Here is a 27,028-nt window from a genome sequence, read left to right as displayed (position 1 = left end):
TATTTTGGCTTCATCATCGAGTTTCATATTTCACATCCAACATTCTCTATCTCGAGTTTCAAACGTTTTCATAACTAGCCTCAAGCAACGACAATCACATTCGTATTCCAATACTTTTGATTCAAAAAAAAAAAAAAAAAGAAAAGAAGTACAAAGCGTTCTCTGTGCAAACTGAAAATATTTTCATAACTTGTGCAAAATGATTACTCCGCGGTTCATTTCTCTATTCCGCCGCAAACCACTTCAAACAGCGTGTTCTCGAAAATTGACTGAGTCGAAAACAAATTTGCAAGAAGATTAGTCCGAGGTCAGCCGCAAGGAAGCTTTGTGACTGATAGAATTCGCGAGAGCGATTTTTACTGAGACAGAGTCTCTCTATGAAGCTGTCTACGGAGCGAGAAAAGCTTACTTTCTTCTCTTGCATACGTTTGTACCTGTGTGCAGGCTCGCATTTCCTTTGATGCGAACCTTCGTGGCCCTAATCTAAAGTATGATGCGGAGGCCGGTTGTGGAGAGTACATTGGACTTGCCAGAAAGGAAGGATATCGTAAAGGCTTCACGATGTTCACGGTTCGTCAGTACCGAGTTTGAATGTTCCTAGCGGAAGTTAATCGTTTATCACGCGAACTGTGAACGATCCGCGGCGCCCTTTGTACCCGGCAAACATTCCAAACATATTTGATTTTGCATCGGGCCACATACCTGCGCTTATCCAATCGATTGTGTTCCCAGGTAGAACGAAGACGATAAAGGGAATAAGTAACTAGGTCAACGTCTCTTTACCGTGGAAAGCTCCTTTGATTAGCGAAGTTGAGCCGCACGCTGGTCATTCATGGCGCTTGGTTAGCTGATTATGTTGCCAGCATAAACGATGGAAGAAAAACAGATCGTTGAGAAAATGTTGATACTGCGGTGATACTTGCCAAGGATAACTTTGAATGAAAAATACATATACCCAATTATTTTTCTGTATTATGTTAAAGTATTCGAATACTCGTAGGTATTTTTTATGAATATGTTGCGTATATTATACGAAACATTTTGAAATTTCAATAGCGCTGCAATAAGACTGGATTATATTCCGCAGAGATTACAAAAGTATTTAAAGTGTCATTTATCCATGATATTAATAAACCTCAATATTCAGTGAGTTTTAGCAATCGAAACTGATAGATATCAAGAAAGAAACAAAGAGTGTAACGAAGTAAAGTCTCGTACGCTGAAAAGCCCGCAAAATTGGCAGTGACAAATGGAAAGCATTTCGTGGGAGCGATGTCTCGATTATCGGTAAAGAGAAACCAAATATCGAGCTTCCGAGCTATAAGGTATGAAAGAAGAGTGGCGAAGAATGAGATTCAAATAAGATGTCAACGGTATCGTCGTTGATTCAATTTATTCGCGAAGGGGTAGCAGAGGACAATATCGACGAAGGGATCGAGAAAGAAATGCGAGAGAGGAGAATTTGATTAAACGGGAACCCATGATGGGACTTTGATAAAGGTTGTTAATTGCATAAGGGTTACTGATTTCATAACGATGTAATTAACAGGGGGTCGAGGGGGGAGATCGTCTGTGGTTTCGTTTCGCAGCCACGTCGAGAACGCTCTACGGTTCTTCGTCCTCTTTCAGCCGATACTTTCGCGATTTTCATTATCCGATGCAACTACAGCGCCGAGTTATCAACTCGAGCGGCAATACTTAATCAAGAGGCTCTCGGCGTGTTTAAATATGCAAACGACCGAGGTGCACGTCGTACCTAGAATAATTGAAAGTATCCGCAACGACCTAACGATACGAGCGGATTTTTCAACGAGCAGATCTCGAAATAAAGTTTTAAAACGCGAGGTCATTAGTTTCAACGAAACTTCTTGGATCTCCTTCCATTAGAACGTCATTAACGGTTTCTTTGGATCGCAAAGAAAATGCAATCAAGACTGTTTTTCAATTATCACATTCTTCTGGTGAATTTGAAATTCTTTTTAGATCTTCTTAACGAAGAAATATTTCTTACTCTTTTTTCAAACTTTTTCACTGGGTCGAGTATCGTATTTTTTCTGTCTTCAAAGGAATGCTGTAAATGGAGTTCGGATTTTTTGCTCCATCGTTCCGCGATATTGCCGGAAGATTACATCGCCAACGTCACTCCCGTTATCGTAATTCATCGGAAGACGTATTGAGATTAAAATCGTTCAGGAAAGCAGGCCACGTTGATATCTTCCTTTGGATTCATGCTATGGAAAAATGTAAGGTGGTCATGAAAGATGGATAGTTGCGAAAGATAAACACGGCGTAACGAAATATTTTGTTCCCGATATCGTCTTTTTCCATTAGGACGTCTCAAAGATAATAGACAATGAAAATATGATCCCACGAGGATTAAAATAGTGTGGATATAAAATTGGAAAATTGAGATTCCTTTTTATTCGTTCGGGTATCACAACTGAATCTAAGATACCAGTTTCATTGCAAAGTATAAAAATATAGGAGATATAAAAGACGTTGAACTCGCAACGACGTTCGGTGGGTTATCAATTAAATATTGAAATAAATTAATTCGATAAAATATTACTAACTCCTTATATTTAAATGGACGGAGCAAGTACCAAATTTTGCAAATAGTTTCTAGGACATCGTGTTCAAAATTAAATTGTAATATCACGCTTTTCTCTCAAAACCGTCCATGTTTTACTGATCCATTTTCTTCAAGTTGACCTAATTCCAGTAAACCATTTCAATGCACACGAAGGATCGTGATATAAAACCATATTACATTTACAATATACCATTCACAAAATGGATAGATACTACACGAATTTGATATGAAAGGCCAATAAATCGATCTTACGATCAGAAGAATATACGAATGTAAAAAGAGGCGCTGAAGTGACGTCCATCAAACATGGTAATGTTCGAAAGAATAGCGCTCTTTGGTGTCGCAATCAGCTTTAAAAGCCGTACACGACTGGTAGCTTTTAGCGTGACACGGTTGTTGAAAAGTGGGTGCCAGTCCTGCAAGTACAGTTTAATGCACCAAGCGAAATGGACGGAGTCCCAGAGACGAAAGTGAACGATCCCATGAAAAACATGATTGCGCGAGATCAGCTGGCATCCTCGCGACATATTTTCGCAATATTCATTAGAGCTTGAGACGACAATTCTAGAAGAAGAAGGGAAGAATTTTTCTATCATGACTGATGAATTGCAGAAGAAAATGCGCGATGAAGAAATATTGTTCTTCTATATATTTTATTTCTATTAGGAATTCATTAAAATGTTGATTATTAATTTTTTATTATTGTGTATATTCCATATATGTAAAAAGAAATATATATAAAATTTAAAGACTTATATTCATTAACAGAACATATCTCAATATATATGGAATATATATATGGAATATGGAATATATGGAATATATATATTGAAATATGTATTGTTAATAAATATATATTTAAATTTTCTATAAATGCATAAATATCCACAGTCGACTTGTACGATGATCGGGCCAAACGTAAATATTACGAACATAGCCCGTAGTACGATGAACAGGCCAAATATAATATATAATATAATATATAATACCTTGTTTACGTTTTGGGCCCAAAATTCTCGAACGTAAATCGTAGGTTAGGGGTTAACAGTGGTTAAATTTTCGTCGACATCAATAATACCTACGTGTTGAGTCAATATATCAACACAAATTGGAGAACGACAACACCATCGGTCGATCAAAGGAGAGAAACGTTCTTGTAATAATAACAAGCGTAGCGAGACGAGAGCCGTAGTCTAAATTCTGTCGTGCGATAAGAAAGGTGTGTTAACACAAAGCCGCTGCTACAGGAGAAGCCTGGTTCAATTTTCCCAACAAGTAAGCGTTAAATTTATAGTAATATTACATATATTTGACGGTTTGTTCTGGGTTTTCTCCCTTGTTGTTTTCTGAAAAAATTAATGAAAATTTCACGTGCAGAAATTTACGCGAATTCACGGAGGGAGGGCATCGAAACCGTCAAAGAATTTAATTTCATCGAAGCACGTGTAATCGTCTTCGATCGGACGATATTACCGATTCACGCTGAATTCGGTGTTACACGAACGACGCCTCGTTTCGGTTATATTTCATTGTTTACGTGCCCCGATGCGCAATACACTGTCTTCGAAACGTAGTATTGTAACGACATCGTTGTGGAAACAATGCCACTGTATTATTACGGAAAGACATTCATTGAATAAATTCGATATCCAAGGTAATAACTTTTACTCGTTACGAATTCTACGCGATGTGTTTCTTAGTAGTTTTCAACATTCCCTCTTATTTTCTGTCGAACACTGTTGGAAGCGTATTTTTCACGATTTTAAGCGACGTCAAGAAATTCATGTTCGAAAATAGAATATTATGTTAAATAATTGATCGTTTTACGAGGTTCATGGAAATGTAAGAATATCGAAATTATTTCAACGTCGGTGATGTATTATTGAATAACGTTTATTATATTTATTAAAGATAGAAATAGTTTCGTCATACAACCTATAAATGAACGGTAAAGACAGGAACGGTAGTTTGTCTGAACTGAAATTTCTTTCGTTTTAAAAATTGAAGGGAAAAACGAAATGCCAATTTAAAAACTCGATTACACGACTATCTATATATACCATCCATATTCCTTGTAGAGTACGGAGATGAGTGCTGTGAAGTATTGAACGTAATTTACGATGTAAATTTCTGTGTGCAATTTATACCGGGCCGCGATACTTTCATTACTTTTAAATTCTTAATTGATAAACTGTTTTAAACGTATGGGATGAAATCGGAGTGGAAGAATTATTACCCGTCTTTGATTGAAAATTAAAAAGAAGAGAAGCTGTACGTTCTCTCACCTTCTTTTTTTTTAAATAGCTATTAAAACACTCTATATTTTAATTAGTCTGTGTACAGCAAATTTATTACCGAAGAACAGAAGTATTCCAATAACCTTTGGAAGATATTACTACTCAATATCTTGAGGTTCTATCTATGAAACTAATTAACTGAAACGTTGAGCATTGAAAAGTAGAGACATAAAGTTTTGCTGTAAGACGTTAAAACTGCTATTTAAAAGTCAATCAAGCAAACCTGCGCCAAACAACGTGTCAAGACTACGTCATTCGTTTTTAATTAACTGGCATTATACACGCTACAAAGATTGTCACGTTACTAAAGCTAGAAAATTTTCCCAAAGTTCACTTTGTTTAAATTTCGCTCTTTATTCGCCATAGTTTCTCAACTTAGATTCAATTCATCGTAATTATTCAGGAAAAGGATCGATTTACTTACGGCACGAGCTCGTTTATCCTCGCATCGGTATCGATAGAATTGTCACGAATCCCCAAAGAGGCCAAACCTTGAATGTTCTACACAAAACGTCTTTCCCTCGGGGATTAACTCGAGTTGCGGCGCCCCTTTAATTCCATGCACGTACGAAAAACCACCCTATCGCGTTATCCGATATACATAGGATACCCTTAAACTCTCGTTCGGCGAAACTTCGGAAATTCCAAGCCGGTGAAATTTCCACCGCATTTTCGGGATTTCAACGGTGTCGGCGGTCGCTGGATGCTTTTCAGTTTGGCCTCCTCTTGCTTTCCACGATTATGTCGCTCCGTGACTTCGCTCACGTATTAGTAACGGATTAAAAGCGAGTTCGTTCGTTGGTTGTTGCTTCACTTCTGATCTCTGATCCAATGACTAGGCTTGGATAACTTTAACCAATAGCGCTATATAATAATTTGGATATTAACTACCACCACTAAAGTAGGCCTTATGGTTGCCGATGGAGCTCGCGTTAATGTATCGTTTAATACTTACGTAACTCGTGATTGGGTATGGGTTTTGGAATTTGTTATAGTTCAGTGGAAGAGGTTGTAAGAACGGGCTCATTTAGATTAACTTGCAGTGTGGAAGACCATTTTTCATGAAACAGCGTGCAACATTTGCTGTTGTAAAAATTCCATTATATTTTTTCAAGTCACGTACACGTATCGCAGCAGAGAATAAAGTTATAATTATTCTGCTTAATTAATTAAGCTAAAGGGATTATACCTTTAAGAATTTAAAATACCTGAATAAATTTCAAATTCTCCAGATCTTGACTTACACTCGTACGATTTTCAGTCCGTCGTGTGAAATTGCAATTTTTTAAAAATATTTTTACACTTGGAGAATACATTCATAGCAATGAAATGATACTTTTATTTTTCTCATGTTTTGTATCTTTTGTTTGTTACAGGCTGAAATATGGAGCGTGTTCATCGCTATTTTAAGGAAGAGCGTGCGCAACTTACAAGCATGTACAGACGTAAGCCTCATCGAACACGTGCTGCTTCGGCTGTCCCGCGCTGAAACTGTCGTCGCAGGTAAATCCTTATCAAACGATTCTAATCCTGATCGCGTCTATAATAGTCCATACGTGCAATTTACACAACAAGCAATGTTCCTCTGTTCGATAGATCTACTGATCGACATGCTTGGAGTGCTGGCCAGTTACAGTATAACGGTGAAGGAGTTAAAACTTCTATTCGGTGCTATGAAAGCTGTAAAAGGGAAATGGGTAAGAAGATCCAAAAGATATAGAAATACAAATTTTCTTTCGAAAGAGAACTATTCACGTTCAAAGAAACTAACGAAACTTTCCTAAAACTCTTGAGTAGAAGTTTGTATGATGTATTGTGTAGAATTTTTATTGTATTCTTGTATGTCACAGCCACGACACTCGGCAAAACTGTTAAACGTTCTTCGTCAGATGCCGCAACGGAACGGACCCGACGTGTTTTTCAGTTTTCCCGGCAGAAAGGGATCGGTAAGTCGATTTTCATCCTTCTCTCAGCCGTTCCTCTCCGGCACCGGATATTCCTGTTACGACCTCGCGGAAGATGCCATTCGATTCTGAACTCTATTAAACTTTCGATAAGAAAATTCGCCTTGTTTCATGGAACTTCTACTCGCTCTTAATCCGTCGAATCAAATGACCTATTGATTCTTCGTCCAGTCGAACTCCATAGGCGAACAGCTGGAAAATCATTCCAAATTATGAATGAACCTAAAACTCGATCAAGATCAAACGTATATCTTTTTAAACGTAAAGGATAGAATCCAAGACGTAGTTCGCAATAATTTGAAACAATTTCCGTACAAGTAAATTTTTCTAAGACTCCTTGAATATTAAGTAGATCTATCAGATTTTTTCGATCTTGACACTTGATTCATCTTGCAATTCAAAAATTTCTTATTTCAATTCCCTTTTCTCTAAAAAATAAATAAAAGCGTTTGATTTATGTAACACAGAATCACCAATGTACGAGGTGCCAAATTTTGGAATTGTGTTCCACTTCTTAAAGCTATAAGAATCATTCCTTTCAAAATTAAACAAAGCCATTTTCAAACTTGCGCATTGAAGAGAATACTTGAACAAATTTCTCTAGTATTAGAATAAATGTTATTTTAGCATCGACATAGCAATCCATTTCATGATCGAACAAAAAGACGAAGGTAGAGCAAGAACATAAAACTCTGCGAAAATCCATCGGAACAGATGTCGTCCGGTGCAGACGTTGGTAGCTATTCAATGAGTTTTAGAGACAGAAACTTTCGATATGACAGAAAATGTTAAGGAAAAGAAGTTTCTTATTCGGGGAACTGTTTCGAGCGTTTCCTTTAATATATAACTTTGAAAGAGTACAAGTCAAAGGGGAAGCGTCTACTACGAAGTTTGAATAAAGTTTTTATGCAGCGAGTACATACTTAAGACAGAAATTTTAATTCATCGAGTAAAAATTCAAAATTTAACACATTTTAAACGAGCATTTCGTATATCTTCATGAAGATCGTAAGCTGTAAGTCATTTATTAAAAATTATATAAATATGAGGAAGAAAATGAATAGTCGTTAAAAATACGCACAACATATTGCCAAAGTTTGGCAGCTTATTTTCCAAATACACCTATACCTAAACCTAATTATCGTGATATTATATTGAAGTATTGCACCATATTGGAAAACTGCACGACCCACCCATGAAAAACCTAATTTCATTAACATAAGATCCTCTTCAGACAAGATCACATCAATTATTAAGTAGTTTTTGGCGTCTTTCTATGTCAGAAAACCAGGAGGTATAAATAAATAACTAGAACCAGTATAAATGGTAAATGAAGTACCTCTCTATAATGTAATATAATAAAATTCTAATTCTACTCGAGCTTATTTAATTATTTCTGCAACTTTGTCAGGCGATCGTCCTTCCACCGCTCGCGAAATGGCCACACGAGAATGGATTCACGTTTACCACGTGGTTCCGTCTGGATCCTATCAACTCCGTTAATATCGAACGAGAAAAGCCGTACCTCTATTGGTAAGTGCTCTTACATCAAGCCCTCTTGCGGGAACACTCTCTCGAATCGAAGTGGCCTGGCTAGTACTGGCTACCTTAAAGAATCGTTTACGTTGCCGACTTTCACGAACGAGAGTAAGAGAAATACGCGGAACTTGGAATAAAACAGAGGAAATTGGGGCCAGGGGAAAAACGCGCCGATCAAATTCCTTCATGTTCGACCGTTCGAATTTGATTAAACGCAGCTCCGTTTGAGTTAGCGCGAAAAAAAAGATTCCTATTCGAGTGTTGCATCGTGCAACAATTTGATCGCATTCCGTCACGCGGAAACAATTCGATTTCCATACAATCGACAACTGTTGTTTCCGTTTACAAAGTACATCGTTATTCGGAAGAATAGGAATAAAATACAGAGGATCGAAACCGAGCAGAGCAGAAAGATCGTTGATGAATTTTTATTGACATTCCAGATATTTCTAGTCGGCACCATTTATGTTCACAAAGCTTGTACGTTCCTTTGTTCGCAGTTTTAAAACTAGCAAGGGAGTAGGGTACTCCGCGCATTTCGTAGGGAACTGCTTGGTCCTCACATCTATGAAAGTGAAGGGCAAGGGCTTCCAACATTGTGTCAAATATGAATTCCAACCACGTAAGGTAGGCCACATTTCTATGTTAATTTTGTGGAAATTTATTTAACATATTCGGTGTTAAGATTAAAGTACGATGTAACTCGAAATTTACATTAGAATATTTAATTCTTTCATTCCCAAATTATTTAGATATTACAAACATTTGTGTGTAACTTTCCTACTCATCGTACGTTTCTATTGATCATATCATTGATAAAATTTATACGAACATTGTGATAAAAACATTATAATATGGAAACATGGGCAAGGAATATTTTAAGTAGAATAAAACATGTGTAACGATAGAAACATAGTATTTCATAATTTTAAATGTGTATCGTGCACCTATCATGGGAATGAAAGTGTTAATCGTATAAAACTTCACCACTTTTTGTAACATTTCTTCCATATGTGTTGTCAGAATATTTAATAAAAATTGCTCGTGTTAAATCTCTTTACAAAACGTTCGACTCAAGGACAATTTATTCGAAACATTTTCAAGAGAACCAATAACGTTTACTTTCACAGTGGTACATGATCGCCGTAGTGTACATATATAATAGGTGGACGAAGAGTGAAATTAAATGTTTGGTCAATGGTCAATTGGCTTCGAGTACCGAAATGGCATGGTTCGTTTCGACAAACGACGTAAGTAAATTTACGTATTGAATATAATTTCGCCTATTAATTTTACGTGTTTGCCGACCGCAATTAAAACTAGTCGTTGCTCGAAACGCATTGAAATTGTGGTCTCTGGCTGTGAAATGTTGATCGAAGATGAAAAGAGCTATATAGCACGTTCTTCTTTGCAGCCGTTTGACAAATGTTACATCGGAGCTACACCGGAACTGGATGAAGAGCGCGTGTTTTGCGGACAAATGAGCGCGATTTATCTGTTCAGCGAAGCTCTGACGACGCATCAGATATGCGCTATGCATAGACTGGGGCCTGGATATAAGGTACATTGAGTTTAGAAACATAAAACTTTGCATAGATAACAGGCTTGAAAAAAATTCTTCCATTAAACTTTCCTTCATCGTTCGTAATTATGGATACACGTTCTAACTAAATATGAATTTCTTTTAAATAGAATTTGCGCTCTAGTAATTCAAAATATAGAGAAATAACATAAAAGCAGATTATAATTGTGTAAGAAATTTCTTTCACGTATTTTTTCATGAAGATCTTTAATTTTCTGTGATACTTTCTCCGTGTTCTTCACAAAGGCATCTGGAACTCGGATTTATGTAGATTCATTAGATATTCAACATTCCGTGCTCCCATTCCCGTTCTGTTCACAGAGTCAGTTTCGTTTTGACAACGAGTGTTACCTGAATCTGCCTGACAATCACAAAAGGGTGAGTGATGAGCCGGAGCTCACGAGCATGGTGGACCAAAGTATGCAAACTGTAAGCATTTTTATTTTCTTTTTCTCCCGTTTACATTTGATTTGCACATTGTTTAATCACTCTGTTACTGCGTTCGAGTTTCGTCAGAGGTAATTACCCCGATTATCGACCATCACTACGAATATCTTTTCCCCAGAACGTCACGTTCCGTTGGACGTTACTGCGATTCATAACGTTTGTATCTATCCATTGCATAATTTGCTTCTATTTGTGGATTTTTCTCTTTTTCGTTTATTACACACACGACTCGTTACTCATACGAGCCACAATTTTCTGTTTTGCCTGATGCTTTCTTACGATGTAGGCCTATAGCAAGACCCTGATTAATTTACAGCCTATTGAACAGTTAAGTTTTTTCATAAATCTGTCTGTTTAATCATTTTGCTGTGATGTGTGTATTATCGTAGTAAAAGATTTTTCATAGGTTGTACGGACGAACATATACTAAGTTATACCTGTCATACTTCAGTTAGTATTTCTTTAATAGGCTGCGGATGTTTATTCATTTATGAGAATTCTAAATATGCAAATATATGTAAAATATCCAAAAGTAAAAGTTAAGGAACAAATCACTGTTTAGGATCAGAATATGAATTTGCATAAAAATCTGCAGTCTAGTTATTAGCAATGGACACTGCGACTAATGAATATCCTGAGTTTGGAAATTGTTTTAAGTCCGTAAGCGTCCCTCTGAAGATTTAACACAGCCTGTCTGACCTAAAATCACGTTCAGTTCGGTTTGTGATGTGTGGCACGTTTGTCCATTTAACATGTAGATATTAATTTAAATAGTTATGAAAATTTACTTTGAAAGTCTACTTTTCTACTTTCTAATTTCCAATATTAATCTATAATTGAAAATGACAAATTTCCACAGGTAATCATATTCATTCCTGTTTGGTAGGCTTTCGAAGATAAATTGTGACTTGTTGTAGTGGAATGATTTTATAACATGCAATTAGAAAGACACATCGACTGTATTAACAACGCTATTTTATAGGTGCTTTACGATGGTAAGCTGTCGAATGCGATTGTGTTCATGTACAACCCGGTAGCAACGGATTCTCAACTGTGCTTGCAAAGCGCACCGAAAGGCAACGTCTCCTATTTTGTACATACACCACACGCCCTTATGCTGCAGGTATGATATCGAACACGCTATACTTGTAATTAAATAAAAAAAAAAAAAAAGATAGGACGCTTGGAAAATGTCATTCGTCTAGCAGTCTTTTTTTTTTTTACAAATTTTCATGTAAAAGCATTTTTCGCTGTAAGGCACGACGTTTTTCATATCGTAAACGAATGACACAAAAATTGAATTTTTCCCTATTAAAATGTTTTTAATCTTTTATGTTATTTTATAGTTTAATAGTTCGAAATATTGAAAAAGAAAATAACTTCTCCAGCCCCAGTTTCAAACATTCAACCTGGATACCAATAAAAAAAAAAAAATACTTTATAATTCATAAAAAATAAAAATTCCAGTGATTTACACTCGAATGCATACTGTCTCTTTGATACAAAAATTTAAAAGTGTTGCTTTTCTGAGCGTCCCAATCTTTTTGGTCCTTTTTTATTTTGAAAACGAATGTAGAACATCGAACTTGGAAAACATGCGAACATTTTACTGTCTATTTGTAGGATGTTAAAGCTGTCATCACGCATTCCATTCATAGCACGTTAAACTCAATTGGCGGCATTCAAGTGTTGTTCCCTTTGTTCTCGCAACTAGATATGCCTTACGATTGCATAGCGCCCAACGATGTTAAACGAGACCCAACGTTATGGTAAATATCTACCAAAACTCTTCACATCGAAATTTTCGATGGAACAAGTATTCGGCTTGTATCACAGCCGAATCATGTTTCTCGATCATATAACACGACAACTTGAATTTTAGTTCGAAACTGTTGGGGTTTATTTGCGATTTGGTGGAGAGTTCACAAACCGTTCAACAACACATGGTACAAAACCGTGGCTTTCTGGTGATCAGCTATATGCTGCAGAGAGCGAGCAGAGACCATCTAACTACGGAAGTTCTCGCGTCCTTTTTGGAACTCACGAAACATCTGGTTACCTGTCTCAGCGCTAACAGCGACTTGTTATTGAAACAGGTATCGATTTAGTCATTAGTTTAGTACTCGTACGAATTAGAATTAAATTAACGTTAAGAGTAATTAGCGATAAGTTGGATGAGAGGTAGAGATCGTTGAAGGTAGAATGGAACTTTCGATGAAAATCGGAGTTCAGTTGGGTCCAAGTAGATTTACGGAAGTAAGAATGGGCAAGCTTAGTTTGCACGAAAGTAATAAAATACATATAATGTATATCGTAAATGTATTTGTACTAGGCAAATACACATCGTTTATCAAAATTAGCTAAAATAATTCATCCTTGTATCCATTTATAATTTATTCGATAATTTTAGAATAATATTTCTAATTTGATCTATTGAAGATACAATTTTGTGTAATGAATCATTGATGAAATTTATTTTTTTCATCCTTTTTGACATAATTATTAATTTTTGCTCATATTTTATAGGAAGAATTATTTTAGCTAACATATCTTAAGAATTCAACATAAATTTTAACTCAATTAAATTGAATTAAAGCATACTACCAACTCTACTACGAGACATATGGTTACTCTCATAATTAGAAAATCACATTGCGTTATTAGGGTTTGTATCTAAATGTAATAGCGTAGGTACATTTAAGCTCCCTAGTAAGATCATCATTGAAACATTTTAGCGAGTTCTCCCATGAAAATTTCGTATGTTATGATACATTTACGTAACTATTCCTCGTTCTCCATTCTCCTCTTTTTGTTTTACCCACGATACAGTATACAATAGCATGAACGAAAGAACTATCAAACACAGTTCTAGCGTATTATAATTTATTCTCTCTGCCTACTCCATATATAATACCTGTTGCAATAGCTTGTACGATAAAAACTGCTCGTAGATGCTCTGTATGTTATATGCTATTTATAACGTATGTGTACATATTTTCGTTCATTCGGGTTTGATCCGTTCACACACAATGCATTACGATTTCAAGCATGTACTATTTATACTTTTTCTCATGGAAACGACATTATGCTACCCGAATCTTTGGATCGCATGCAATCTACCGACTTTTAGGCTTCCTGATTTCATAATATGGCTACGCAAGACTATATATTTTTGTTCACACTAAATATTTGCTTCCATACGAGAATCTATCTACTTCTATTGTTTTTTGCAACGCTGAAGAATATTATTATTCTCTATTTGCTGTCTGACCGATCTGTCTAAGTTTCTATTTCGAAACGGTGCTACATGAGAGCGTACTTACTGACAATTCTGACTTTTCGTTCGAATCTATAATACTTCGCTTCATATTCTTCTATCGAGGATGCCTATCGCCTTCAGGAAAGCTGTTTCATTATTTTCTTTCTATGCGCAAAGTTCAAATATTGGGACATCCTTTTCTCGCGGTGAACAGCTAAATCATGAAAGAAAGGAAGACTTCTATCTTAATATTTGCTTATAAAAGTATATTTATATGGTCTGAAATATCAAAAATTAATATTAAAATTCATAATTCATATACGTCCTGTGGAATATTGATTGGTTCTGTGATTTTTATGTAATTTTCCAATTTGTCTCAATATTGCCTTCAGAGCTACCAAATTCTCAATATTGATTTTTCGGTGCATGAATGTTTGACATGAATTGTCATCTCTATTCTCCTCAATCTACTTTTCTTTTTAATAATGTGTCACAAACTCTGTACCATGAATTTATCGGCACTCTCAGTTTCTTTCTTTCTTATTTTCAAATTTCCCTCCTATGTATTTTCCATTCTACGGTATACATATATACCCTGCTGCACAGTTCTAAATGTTAAGTTCCTATTTTAAATTCACCATAACGAGACTGTATGCTCGATAAAACGAGCAAAATATTATTATCCGCTGGTACGATTATTTAATTTCCATCCGTATCCATGAAACTGGAGAAATGTATCTAAGAAGCAGGAACAAAAAGACCACGTAAACAAATAAGGAATACATAAAAGTCGGCTAGATTGGTGTGTCCGAAGAACAGGCAGATCCATGGTGATGTAGTTGTTTTACTTTTCATTCCTAACATGGCAGCTATTGGACCACGTACTATTTAATGCCGCTCTGTGGATTTATACACCGGCGCCGGTGCAAACGCGGCTCTATTCGTACTTGGCCACAGAGTTCCTCAGTGACACCCAAATATATTCAAATGTAAGGAGAGTCTCCACAGTATTACAAACAGTGCACACGCTTAAGTACTATTACTGGGTTGCCAATCCGCGAGCGAAGAGTGGAATCACACCCAAAGGACTTGGTGAGTAATTTTGAATACGTGCAAATATGTACTTCCATAGGGTTCGATAGGTTATGGCGGATTTATGACGTTTCCGATTCATTGCAGATGGGCCGCGACCTCAACAGAAGGATATTTTGACAATACGTTCTTATATTTTGTTATTTCTGAAACAACTTATTATGATCGGGAATGGAGTGAAGGATGACGAGTTGCAGAGTATTCTGAATTATCTGACGACAATACACGAGGTATGGTGCTCGTAATTGATTGTGTAAAAATGCTTTTGATGACATAATGTTTAACCTTAAAATTTGATGAAGGATAAGAATAAAAAAATAAAAAGAATTAATTTTGACTTGTCTTTGTTTCTGTATGTCTGTTACTTACGTTTGTTTCTCGTATTGTTTCGAATGTTGAAATAAAGAGTATTAAAGTTTGAAAAAAGAAGCTTTTTGTTTCGAATATTATAATAATAAGAGTAAGTTTGTTGATCCGGCCAATAATGTAATTTATATCTTTTTACAGGACGAAAATCTACACGATGTTTTGCAAATGCTTATATCATTAATGTCGGAGCACCCCTCGTCGATGGTTCCAGCTTTCGATGCGAAGCAAGGCGTCAGAACGATTTTTAAATTATTAGCGGCGGAAAGCCAATTAATACGTTTACAAGCTTTGAAGTTATTGGGATTCTTTTTAAGCCGCAGTACACACAAGTAAAGAAATTTAATAAATTAATTAAAAAAAAAGAAAAGTATTTATTTGATAGCTATTAAGATTCATTTTTTGAATTCCAGACGAAAATATGATGTTATGAGTCCTCATAACTTGTACACATTATTGGCCGAAAGATTACTATTGAACGAGGAGACATTGTCACTACCCACCTATAATGTTTTATACGAGGTACTATCTTCAGTAAAAATTTAACTAATCAATTACTATTCTAATTTATACAATATCCTTTCAGATTATGACAGAGCATATTAGCCAACAGATCCTTTATGCCAGACATCCTGAACCAGAGTCCCATTATCGTTTAGAAAATCCAAGTAAATCATCAAATCAGTTAATTTAAAATGATAGGATTATAAATCTATATAAAAGCATATCATATGATATTAACAATTACATACATAATTGCAGTGATTCTAAAGGTAGTAGCGACGTTAATTCGACAATCAAAGCAAACGGAGCAACTGTTGGAAGTGAAGAAGCTGTTCCTCTCGGATATGACATTGCTGTGCAACAACAATCGAGAAAATCGTCGAACTGTTCTACAGATGTCTGTATGGCAGGAATGGCTAATAGCCATGGCCTACATTCATCCGAAGAACACGGAAGAGCAAAAGATCTCGGATATGGTGTACTCGTTGTTTCGTATGCTTCTGCATCATGCTATAAAACACGAGTACGGTGGATGGCGAGTGTGGGTAGACACTCTGGCCATCGTGCACTCCAAGGTAAATATTCTAACATAGTGAACAAAATTAAAGACAATTCCTGCGGTAAGGTCAACGTTGCACTGTTCCAGGTATCCTATGAGGAATTCAAGCTTCAGTTCGCTCAGATGTACGAACATTACGAGAGGCAACGATCAGATAACATTACGGATCCCGAGTTGAGACAGCAAAGGCCAATCAGCACTATCTCCGGTTGGGATCAACAACATTCAGGAAATAATGGATATAGCAAACCATCACCCTGGGGCAATCAACAGAACCACGAAGTGCAACATGTAGAAAGGAATTACAAGGTTTGATATCAAGTTTTTTAGGATTAAGCTATTTATGGGGCTTACTATGTTAGTTAAATTCGTGTTTGAAGATTCTGCGGTTTAAGAAATGGAAAAAGGGAATTGATATTTACATGGCCGAGAAAGTAGGAATATTTCATCCTACTATTTTCTGTAGATGACGAACAAATATAAAATACCTTCTTGAAATAAATGATATATAAGCACTAGAACATCAATCGTATTATGTTATGATAACTAACTCCATCTCCAGGAGTTCGATGCAACCGAGAGCAACGACCGTTTGGAAGAGTCCTGCAGCTGCGACTTGAACTCGATAGACAATACTGAAAGCGATGGCAGTCCAGCGATCATGAAATCGCACAGCGAAACCCTGGACACTGCTCAGTCGAGCGAAGCGATATCCCTGGACTCCAGACTGAGTGACAAACCAGAAACACCGACAACAGCGCGTGAAATTCATACGGACACGCCGACAATTCTCGAAGAAGGAAACAGCGAAGCTGTCTCTATTCCAACGACTCAGGAGACCAGCGAAGCGATATCAATAGAGAGCTCCAGTGATTTCTATAGCGAGGTTCATAAGATCGAAGGTTCCAGCCCGGATTCCTTGGCGGTGCAGGAAGTCCTGAAGAAGGACGACGATCCTTCAGAACAGAAATCACAGGAGGAAATCGTCTCTCAATTATCTCCCGTTGAAAAGATGGAGGAAAGTGTACAGACTAAACAGGAAGACATTGAACAGATGGAAGAAACAGCATCGGTATCTCAAGACAATACAGATGCGTCCGGTACTGGTGTTTCTAGCGTACAGAAGTCGCAAGATGATGAAACTGAACCTGAAGGTGAGGTTGAAGCTGAAGCTGAAGCAGAAGCCGAGGCGGAGACCGAAGGTGAAGCTGAGGTTAAAGCTGAAACCGAAGTCGAAGCTAAGGTAGAAGCTGACGTTGATGCTGAAACCGAGGTTGAAGCTCCTACAAAGCAGGTTGATGAAACGTGTAAAGAAAAATCGAACGTGGAAGATAAAGTCACTCCCAGTGATGAGATTTCTTCTGATACGGCAGAGGCTTCCGAAAAAATGGAACAGACTAGCAAACAGATAGTAGAGGAAGATTCCACAGACGTTGCTGTTTCAACGGAACAGATTGATTCGGAATCAGTGCTACCTATTTCCTCCAGCGAGACATCAGAGCCATTGACCATCAAAGACATCGAGAAGCTGCAATTGGAGAACGATCGAGAAGTGATCGACAGCGATACCTCAGAAGCGTATTTAACACCGACGGAGAACCAAGACAATTTGGGTGATATAAAGTCGAAGGAGACGGATAAAATTGACGACAATGTTAACGAGGACATTGAACACACGGAAAAGACAAGCGTCGACATTGAGAATAGCGTTGAAAACGATACCGAGGAAACCGTGAAAGATTCCAATTGCTCAACTAGCGTAATAGAAAATATCGAGGCCGGTAAGACGAAGGTAGATGTAGAAGACAAGAAAGTGGAAACAGTAGTGACTAGTGAGTTAAGTAGTGAGAAATGCGCCGTGAACTCTGTAACAGAGGACAAAAGTGCTGTTATTAATGATAACGAGGAGAAGGTAACTGAAAAACATTCAAGGGTGCCGTCCACTATTTCTACTAACGTAAGTGATAATCAGTCAGACATTCCGGTGAGAACTGAAACCGAGGTAAAAGTAACAGATAGTGTTTGTAGTAATAGCGATATTCAAAGTTCTGTAGATAATGTGACGCAAGTGCCAAATCCTAAACAGCAAATTCCAACAATATCTACGGTCTGTGATGCAAATAAAAATATGCCCGACGGTGTGCCTCAAATCGTTAGTTCTACAATGGTTGCGAGGGATAATTCGTTATTGAATGATTTAACTCCGGATCACGTAGATGCTCATCGCAGATCCAGCTTACCAGCTGTATCCACCGAGACAACCACCGATGATAATCTAAACAGTAACGAACCTCCTTCTTTACCCGTACCCTTGCGTAAAACATCGTCGCCACAGAAACGACCAAGGAGTGCCTCAACGTCCACGCAAGTGGATCCCAATCATTTCGGTGAGAATTTCCATAACATGTTTATTCTTTGCTTTCTGTTACCTAATTATTAGATCGTGAATGTTTATGAAAATTTATATTTTTGTGAATACAATTAATTATTTTCGATATTTTAGACCTTTGAGTTTTCCATAAATACATAAACATTCGCAGTTTACTAACTGTTTAATCTATTATATATCATGTATTCAGCACATTATACAAAACTGTTGATATTTATTATAGAATCAAAACGATCGAAGCAAGGTAATCCTTCTACAAGACCAATGTTTAGTCCAGGCCCGACTCGTCCTCCTTTCAGAATACCAGAATTCAAATGGTCTTACATACATCAGAGATTACTCTCGGATGTCCTCTTCTCGTTAGAGACAGACATTCAAGTCTGGAGAAGGTACATAATTATCTAATTCTGCCATGTACTATTAGTTACAGCAATATTTCATTCACGCTTTTTTAGAAAAACACGTAACACGTTCATTAGTATGAAATCTTTCGAATCAAGGATTAATTAATTTATTTTATTTCTCTATAGATTTACATCTTTTATCAAAAAAATCAAATAACTGCATGTTTACAATTTTAAAAAAATTTTAAAGACGAACGAATTTAATACTCGACTCAATATAATAATAAACTTGCGATACAATTTATTGCTAAATTCAATATTCCACTGTGTTCCAGTCATTCGACGAAGTCAGTGTTGGACTTTGTAAACAGCAGCGAGAACGCAATTTTTGTTGTTAATACTGTTCACCTAATTTCGCAACTAGCTGACAATCTTATAATTGCCTGCGGAGGATTGTTACCGCTTCTAGCATCGGCGACCTCACCAAATGTATGTATAAACATTTTTCCATATTTTTCCCTGATTTCACATAGAAGAGCATATCCCAGGTGGAAAGTTCATTTTTCACGGATTCCTTTTTTTAATTGGTGCTTGGATATATTCATAGAGCGAATTGGATGTAATTGAACCAACTCAGGGGATGCCAATTGAGGTAGCGGTTTCTTTTCTACAAAGACTAGTCAACATGGCTGATGTACTTATCTTCGCCAGCTCTTTAAATTTCGGTGAACTGGAGGCTGAGAAGAATATGTCTAGTGGCGGTATTCTAAGGCAGTGTTTAAGACTGGTTTGTATTTATCGTCCACGTAGTACTTTTAGTTTCTCAAACAGATACATCACTATTATACCACACCGTGTAATTCGAATTTCATGAAAAGCTCCTTTCTGTGACATTTATATATAGTTGAAGAAATTAATTCTTTCTGTGAATATCGTAGAATGTCGATAGAACAAACAAATGGAGTGAGATTATTGAAAAAGACCATATTAAGTGTTTTCGATCCACATTTCTTAGATTCGCTGTTATCAGTGCACATCCTGATAAACGAAATTTCTTACATACATTATTATATACACAAACACTAATCGATAAACTTCGTCTTTTGGCATTTTAATATATTTTCCCTGAGAGTAAAAATTAAGGTTCCTACACGACTTTTATTATTGATTTTCAATGTATCCCCTCTCATATGAAAGACGAAGTTAATTAATTCTATTATAATAGAATAATCATATAGATTGTGCTTCGCATTAATTCTTTTTATCTGTATATACATATTGGTGTTTCATAGTGTCATAACATGTAAACTACCTATATAAAAATTTACGTATAAAATTATCACATGTTTCGATCCAAAATCAAAAATATAATTATCTGTTGTAATATACATATTATAATTCTCTTGAATGTTGATATCTGGAAATAATAAGGAATCATATACTTCGCGTAAAGGAAATTGAAAGCCACACTCACTTTAACACTATCGTAGTCTATATTTTTTATCAATAGAAATAGTTCTTATATCAGCAGTGTTTTAAATAGCCATAATATTTTTAGTTCTCCATAAATGTATAACATAGAACTTCAACATGTATGTGTACACTATATGTTTTTGTTATATTCATCTGATGAAATGCTTCTATAGGTCTGTACATGTGCCGTTAGAAACTGCTTAGAGTGTAAAGAACGTGGCAGATCGTACAGCATGTTAGGTCGACAGATTGGTTCTAGTAATAAATCACAGCACATACAGTCTCTTATACGTGGAGCTCAAACATCACCCAAGGTATGTTTCATCTGATCGAACTTAATTTATCTAGAGAAATGTGTTATTGTCATCGATATTGACAAGTTACATATCATGTACTTATTCGAAGCCATATCGTATAGAGAATAGCGTTCACAGTGATTCGTTAACATCGTTTACCAACGGTCAAGTAAAGTATTGTCTCTATTTTTGTAGAACATAGTGGATAATCTGGCACATCAATTAAGTCCTGTAAAAGATCCAGAGAAATTACTGCAAGATATGGACGTGAATCGCTTAAGAGCTGTGATATACAGAGATGTTGTAAGTATTTCGCGTGTCATTCATTCTGCTATACTCTTTGTATTATTTCCCGTCGAATTATATTTTTCTGTCGTTAAAAAATTGTTTAGATCTAAGTACATAGTTGTTCCTCATTTCAATTATATGTCGAAAATTTTCTTAAAACATTAAATTTTTTCTGACTGTATTCAGACATAAAAAATTCGATGACTTCAACAGGGTTAATAATAAGAATAGTAATAAGTAGATATTACTAATAAGAAGCACGTTTTCCTTTCTTCATTTCAGGAGGAAACCAAGCAGGCCCAGTTTCTGTCCCTCGCTATAGTTTACTTCATCTCTGTACTAATGGTATCAAAGTACCGTGATATATTGGAACCACCAATATCACAGCGTCCACCAAGTCCAGTTCAAACAATACAGACTAATGGTGCTAGTTTAAGACCAGGTAGCCCTTCAGGTAAGGTATACACTATTATCTTATTAAACAATCTGTTACACTAAAATGATACAAGATTTGGAGAAACTTAATTGATAAACGTAAATACATGATGCCTAGTAAAAGAGGAATAAACAATTCTTTAATATTACTTTATCCAGGAGCATTGTTTTCATTGTAGGATTTATTCGATTTAAGCGTTGAAATGCTTAATGCTACATGTAACTAAATTACGCAAAAAATGATCTAATTACAATTTATGGAGGTGACTATAGATCTTGCTATTTGTAGGAATTTTGTAAGGATTTTAGAAAAAACGTTAGTAAAGAACATGAAAATCTTTAAAATTAATGTTGACATTAATATATGCGTATTCTATTTCGAATACATATGTGTTGCCTCTAACAAATTTTACATAAGAAATACTAATTGTTTGTTTAAAAAAGATTAATAGTAATAGTATCAAATTATTACTTCAAAACTCTTACATGTCAGATATATATTATCATATTTTCTGATTATTATATTAAATAAGAAAACTTATTTTTTCTACATTTTAAATTTGACATAACATTATGGCATGATTGTTATTGTCAACAACTAAATGAGCATATTTTCCATGATATTCATATTTCGAAAAGAACTATATTTTTTCGAATTCAAATGTAATTTTAATTCAACAAATATAGGATACAAAAAGATACATAAGAAATTATCATTACGATAAAAATAAAATTAGACCAAATTAAAGTAATTGGACAATTGAAAAGTGAAATAATAGATCATTTTGTGAATAACACGAATATATATGCAAATACGTAGATGCTGTGGAACACTATGCACTTTAATTGTGTAGCAGCAAATCGAACAGCACATTACACTGAATAGAGCGCATGTCGAATTGCACTGTATGAATTATTTTTCTATGTATCTGACAGTGAGAGTTTTGATGTTTGTCGAATGCATTAGCACTCTTTCTGTTCGGTTTAGATATATATATTGTTTAAATGTCGCTATTATTTTATATTATAAAACAAACAATTTATTTGTGTAAAACAAACTCAAAAGATGTTGACCATAAATGATAATGAAACAAGGTAACATACATCAACTACGTGTGTTAAATGTTTCTTTAGAAATAATTGGATGTTTGACGACATATATCATTTAAATGTTCTATTTCGATAATATATGTTATATTTGAACTATGTGATGCTCCTAAAGTTAGTATCTTACACTTTCTTATATAATTCAATAACTTAATTGTTCTCCGAAAAAACTGCAGAGTTTCACGTTGTATTCTTTGCTGAGTTTCACTCTGTATTATTATCTCTTATATAAATTCGAATTAAAAATCTTAAACGAGATTTTAAATATCTGTATTTGAAAATGATCGATGAAAATTACAATAGCGAGAATCTTGTTTTTATAATAATTGAAAAGTCTCTGTAACAATAAAAATTACCCTTAATACGATATATTCAATTGAATAAAAAAAATAATGGTAATTCTGAACAATACGAATGAATGAATCTGTCTTAATTTTACACCTGTGGAATTTATCTTAGATATATATTATAGATAATATCCGTTTTAGAAGGGATTGATATAGATAACGTTTCGAGTACTAAAATAAAAAGACAAACACTCTAAATAAATTATTAAACAAAATTAAAGGAAATCCCAATTAATTATGATTCTATTTAGATGTGAAATATTACCATCTATCTCCCAACATAGAAGACGCTAGGGCAATTTGGAAAAATTACACGCTTTTTTAAGAAACAGAGAGAAACCCAGTAGAAGGACTAAGGAATAGTGACACGTTCAGATAATTAAAAAGATCAAACGCATGACAGAAACACGGAGGGCATATGGTCTCGAATCGTGGTAATGTGGTAAATGTGGTTCCTCAGCAGATGGGAATGGTGGTGGAGGAGGGCGGCCCCTGTTTCCACAGTGGTCTCACCACGTGTACCCACAGTTCCTCCCGGGATCTCACCCTAACGCCAATGCGAATGTCAATGCCAATGCCAACCACCATATGAACCAGCACCACCACCAGCACCCGCTACCGGCTGCCAGGCACTCTAATCGCCAGCCCCCCTCCAACTATTATCTCCCGAATCACCACAGTAATCATTACAACCATCATCCGAATAACCATAACTATCATCGGCATCATCATTACCATCATCATAATAACAACAATCACCATCATACGCTTCAAAAGCATATCGATCAGCCCCGAAATCTCTGTCATAGAAACTCCGGTGTTGGTCTGCAAGGTAACTCGATTGCCCGAACGTTGTGTTCCACGGAATGCTCGAGTTTGTTTCTTTATCGCCTGCTCGATATTTTTCTTACCGTCTACTACTGGCCAACGAACGAATTATCGACACTAATTTTCTTTTATCATGCCTCCCTTCAATTACTTATTCTTTTATATTTTCATATATATCTTCGATTATTCTTCCTAGTTTGTTTTATCGATATCATCGGCGTATCGATATTTTTGTCTGCATGTTTGCCGTTCACTAACCAGTTTGAGCCAACCTGAGGTTTGACTTTTACACATGGACATACACATGCACGTACTTACACACGCATAAGCATCGTTCTGATTCTTATTATTTGACGAGTCTTTTGTTTGGCAACGAAAAAATATTTGATTGGATATATTTGATTCTAGAGAATTATTTTATAAATTAATTTCAGCTGCCATATTTGTTTCTCCTATTGTTTTGCGACAGGAAAGTAAAGTTCAATTGAAATTCTGAATAATTTCGTTTGCAAACGTTGCAATTATATGATGCGTTATACGTTGATTCTCTAATGTGGTTTGAAAGCTTGGAGCACAAGCTGCGAATGAAAACTGCACCACTTGCGATTTGCGAGCAATCGAAAAGTTTGCATGTTGCGGATTGCAACTCACAATGCAAGTTTGCGTGATGTTGATTCCATTAAACGCATCCACTATTCTGATCTAACGCAAGACTATTCTTCTTGCTAACATATAAAAGTTAACTTACGAATAAATGATAGTTACCGTTAAGTTTCTTCACCAATGACAGTTGCACGTTTCAGATTATTTTGCCGGCTGGAAATTTGACAAACGTGCATAAACTAAAATGATATTTTACGAGAATATTACTATAATTTCTACTGCGATGGAAAGAATCTCTAGAAAGCGTCGATGCGTGCACTATTCTTACGTATTTAGAACATTGGCAATAATTTTCTTGCGTTTACTACAATTATCAAACGTTATTTCATTTGAAAATACGCTTTGAAGAAAAAGGAAATGCAAAATGGTAAGAAAGTAATCGAATAAAATTTCATTATTCTAGAAACTACTTCCTTCTTCTTCAAATTGTTGAACAAGTTTGAATGCTTTGTTTACGTTCCTAATTACGCTTCGTATTTTCCTTTCCGTTTTGAGTTCATGCACTATAATGCATCTCCTCTCCCTACAATGCGATCGACGTCAATAATCCAAAGACATAAAATATGATTAAATGAAATATCAAAGATTCATTAACCAATACAAAGACAATATTTATCATTAATAAAATCGTCGATCGCATGATCGTTCATGTCGGCCTGCTTTGCAAGATGAAATATCCCGATACTTTTAAGTACAGATCATCACAATGGTGAAATATGTTTCCAGGAAGCGGAGGTATAATGAGCCAAGCTGGTTCTCAAGATGACGGTGAATACGAAGTGATAATCGTCGACGAGAACAATTCGTCGATCTTGGCAGATCACGACGTTACGTCATCAGGCCCTCCATCAACGAAGGTAAGTGACCAACAAATGTCCTCCTTACCCCTTACCTATTCGATAAGATGTTGCTGTACAACTCTTGCTGTACTTCGTTTAAAAAACGTGCTACGTAAAAGATCTACCCATACGAAAGATGCATACGTCGGAATTAATTGATCCGTTGTTCCCAGGTAAAAAGCGAAAAATATCTTGTGAATCTCTCCTCAGTGCTGTTTCTACGTGAAAGTATACGAAAATAGCGAAACTTTTTTTTTGTTTTTTGATTTTTTGTTTCTCTCTCGGTATACATGTATAAAACCATCGATGCTCGAGATGATTTGTGACAACCTTACTTGAGATTGCATGCCTTTGATGAGATACAGTCATGTTTCGTTGTGTATTTCACCGAATTAAAATCTTAAAAAGATGTAATGGTCGTTTCGGAATCCTGATCTTGATATATATATTTGATACGATTTTTACGACATTCGATATTTCGATGGCGACACGATTCTCTTGCACCTTTCTTGTCACGCACGATCTACTGTTACGATGGAATTGGCACTCTCCAGCCCACGCGATGCGCTTTGCATTTCGTTTACTCGACTTGTCATTTCCCGATTCTTCTACCGTAGATACTTGACTTAACTTAAATCTCTACGTGTCTCTGTTGAAATTTCTGATCCAATGAACAATCTGCATGCATCCCGAGTATTGATAGCCTGATAAAAAACAGTAGATCTTTAACAAAACTGTAAAATTAAGAAACAGATCTTAAGGTATGAAATTAATCGATATATCACAGTTTCGATTCTGAAAGTTCTCCTTAGAAGTAGTTCAATTATATCCTGAGTAGCTAACACGTTAATCGATCCCGAAGTAATTCTCTGATCTAAAAACGTAACAGTTCGAGCTACATCCAGCACGTAGTGTTTACTTTAGTGAAATATTTAACGATGTTCTTTCGCACTTACGTAGTCAAAAGTAATTGTACCAGATAATTCCACACATAGTTTCGTTCTCGCACGTGAAGTTCAAAAGTACATTTAAAATTTCCAACGATTGCGATAAAACTATGAAACATGCCCTTCTTTGAAGCTCGATTCGAATGTGTACGTATAAATGTAATCCTCTATTATCCCCGAGGATATTGTATCTCTATCTTGTATCTGTGCAACCTCTGTAATTATTTCGAGCATGCGACACTTTTACTCTTTAATTTTTCTCAACGTTAACTTCCTCTGCTTGCATTGCTATGCGTACTAACTACTGGTTCTGAAGGGAGGTCACAGTGGTGTACCTCGGCCACGGACAATTCTCGAGGATTACACCTCGTCAGAACCAACGCTTGGCTCTTCGACAAGACCTACTGAACCACTGCCACGAAATGTCCAGGTAAAAGTTTGACTTTGAGTACGGACACGGAACAGAAAATCTCACAAACGAAACAGGGAACTTTAACGATGTACTCTGTCAAAGAAACAAGCTAAACAAGCTAAACTTGTCTCGACATGATCTTTTTTTTTTTTTTTTTTTAGAAGGGGATTCGAAAAACTTTCGATTTTTTTATATAATCGATGCATTTATATTTCTTTTTCTTCTTTTTTCATCTATCGAAAGCAAGAACGAATGCCCGTTTGACGGCTACGCAATTAACGATAGAAAATAGTACGAGACTAAAATCGATTCGTCTTACTGTACGGTGGCTTATCCACGTATATAATCTTCCCATACGTAACTGTATTTTTGTTACGTACGGTTTTATGGACGTAATCAAGCGTAGCCATTACGATATTACGTTCGCCGTATCGTGGCTTGAGAATCTAGGAAGCTTT

At 35.9% G+C, this 27,028-nt stretch overlaps 1 protein-coding gene across 19 annotated transcripts in view; it reads left to right on the top strand.

Annotated features, from left to right (window-relative positions):
* The window catches only part of rg (A kinase anchor protein rugose), a 416,363-nt gene that overhangs the window by 306,743 nt on the left and 82,592 nt on the right, over positions 1-27,028 (top strand). For 6 of the 19 annotated variants that reach the window (XM_069131577.1, XM_069131549.1, XM_069131550.1 and 3 more), the window contains exons 3-30: positions 6,267-6,393; positions 6,487-6,587; positions 6,741-6,836; positions 8,266-8,387; positions 8,894-9,020; positions 9,524-9,643; positions 9,808-9,954; positions 10,297-10,404; positions 11,405-11,545; positions 12,046-12,191; positions 12,305-12,518; positions 14,521-14,773; positions 14,861-15,003; positions 15,281-15,471; positions 15,553-15,661; positions 15,726-15,807; positions 15,902-16,218; positions 16,290-16,511; positions 16,765-18,589; positions 18,815-18,980; positions 19,271-19,424; positions 19,543-19,722; positions 20,582-20,722; positions 20,900-21,007; positions 21,275-21,446; positions 23,342-23,713; positions 25,099-25,229; positions 26,475-26,588. In XM_069131577.1, coding sequence (XP_068987678.1) covers positions 6,267-6,393; positions 6,487-6,587; positions 6,741-6,836; positions 8,266-8,387; positions 8,894-9,020; positions 9,524-9,643; positions 9,808-9,954; positions 10,297-10,404; positions 11,405-11,545; positions 12,046-12,191; positions 12,305-12,518; positions 14,521-14,773; positions 14,861-15,003; positions 15,281-15,471; positions 15,553-15,661; positions 15,726-15,807; positions 15,902-16,218; positions 16,290-16,511; positions 16,765-18,589; positions 18,815-18,980; positions 19,271-19,424; positions 19,543-19,722; positions 20,582-20,722; positions 20,900-21,007; positions 21,275-21,446; positions 23,342-23,713; positions 25,099-25,229; positions 26,475-26,588 — 6,129 coding nt within the window. Of the gene's footprint in view, positions 1-6,266; positions 6,394-6,486; positions 6,588-6,740; positions 6,837-8,265; positions 8,388-8,893; positions 9,021-9,523; positions 9,644-9,807; positions 9,955-10,296; positions 10,405-10,445; positions 10,579-11,404; positions 11,546-12,045; positions 12,192-12,304; positions 12,519-14,520; positions 14,774-14,860; positions 15,004-15,280; positions 15,472-15,552; positions 15,662-15,725; positions 15,808-15,901; positions 16,219-16,289; positions 16,512-16,764; positions 18,590-18,814; positions 18,981-19,270; positions 19,425-19,542; positions 19,723-20,581; positions 20,723-20,899; positions 21,008-21,274; positions 21,447-23,341; positions 23,714-25,098; positions 25,230-26,474; positions 26,589-27,028 lie in introns of those variants that run through there. The other 13 variants (XM_069131579.1, XM_069131556.1, XM_069131551.1 and 10 more) reach the window with 7 other exon arrangements.

Source organism: Bombus flavifrons, chromosome 2 (genome assembly GCF_040668555.2).
Source record: "Bombus flavifrons isolate JBK064 chromosome 2, iyBomFlav1_principal, whole genome shotgun sequence".
In the NCBI taxonomy this organism is placed as follows: Eukaryota; Metazoa; Arthropoda; class Insecta; order Hymenoptera; family Apidae; genus Bombus; species Bombus flavifrons.
Note: the sequence above shows the minus strand (reverse complement) of the source record. Positions and strands in the feature narration are given on the sequence as shown.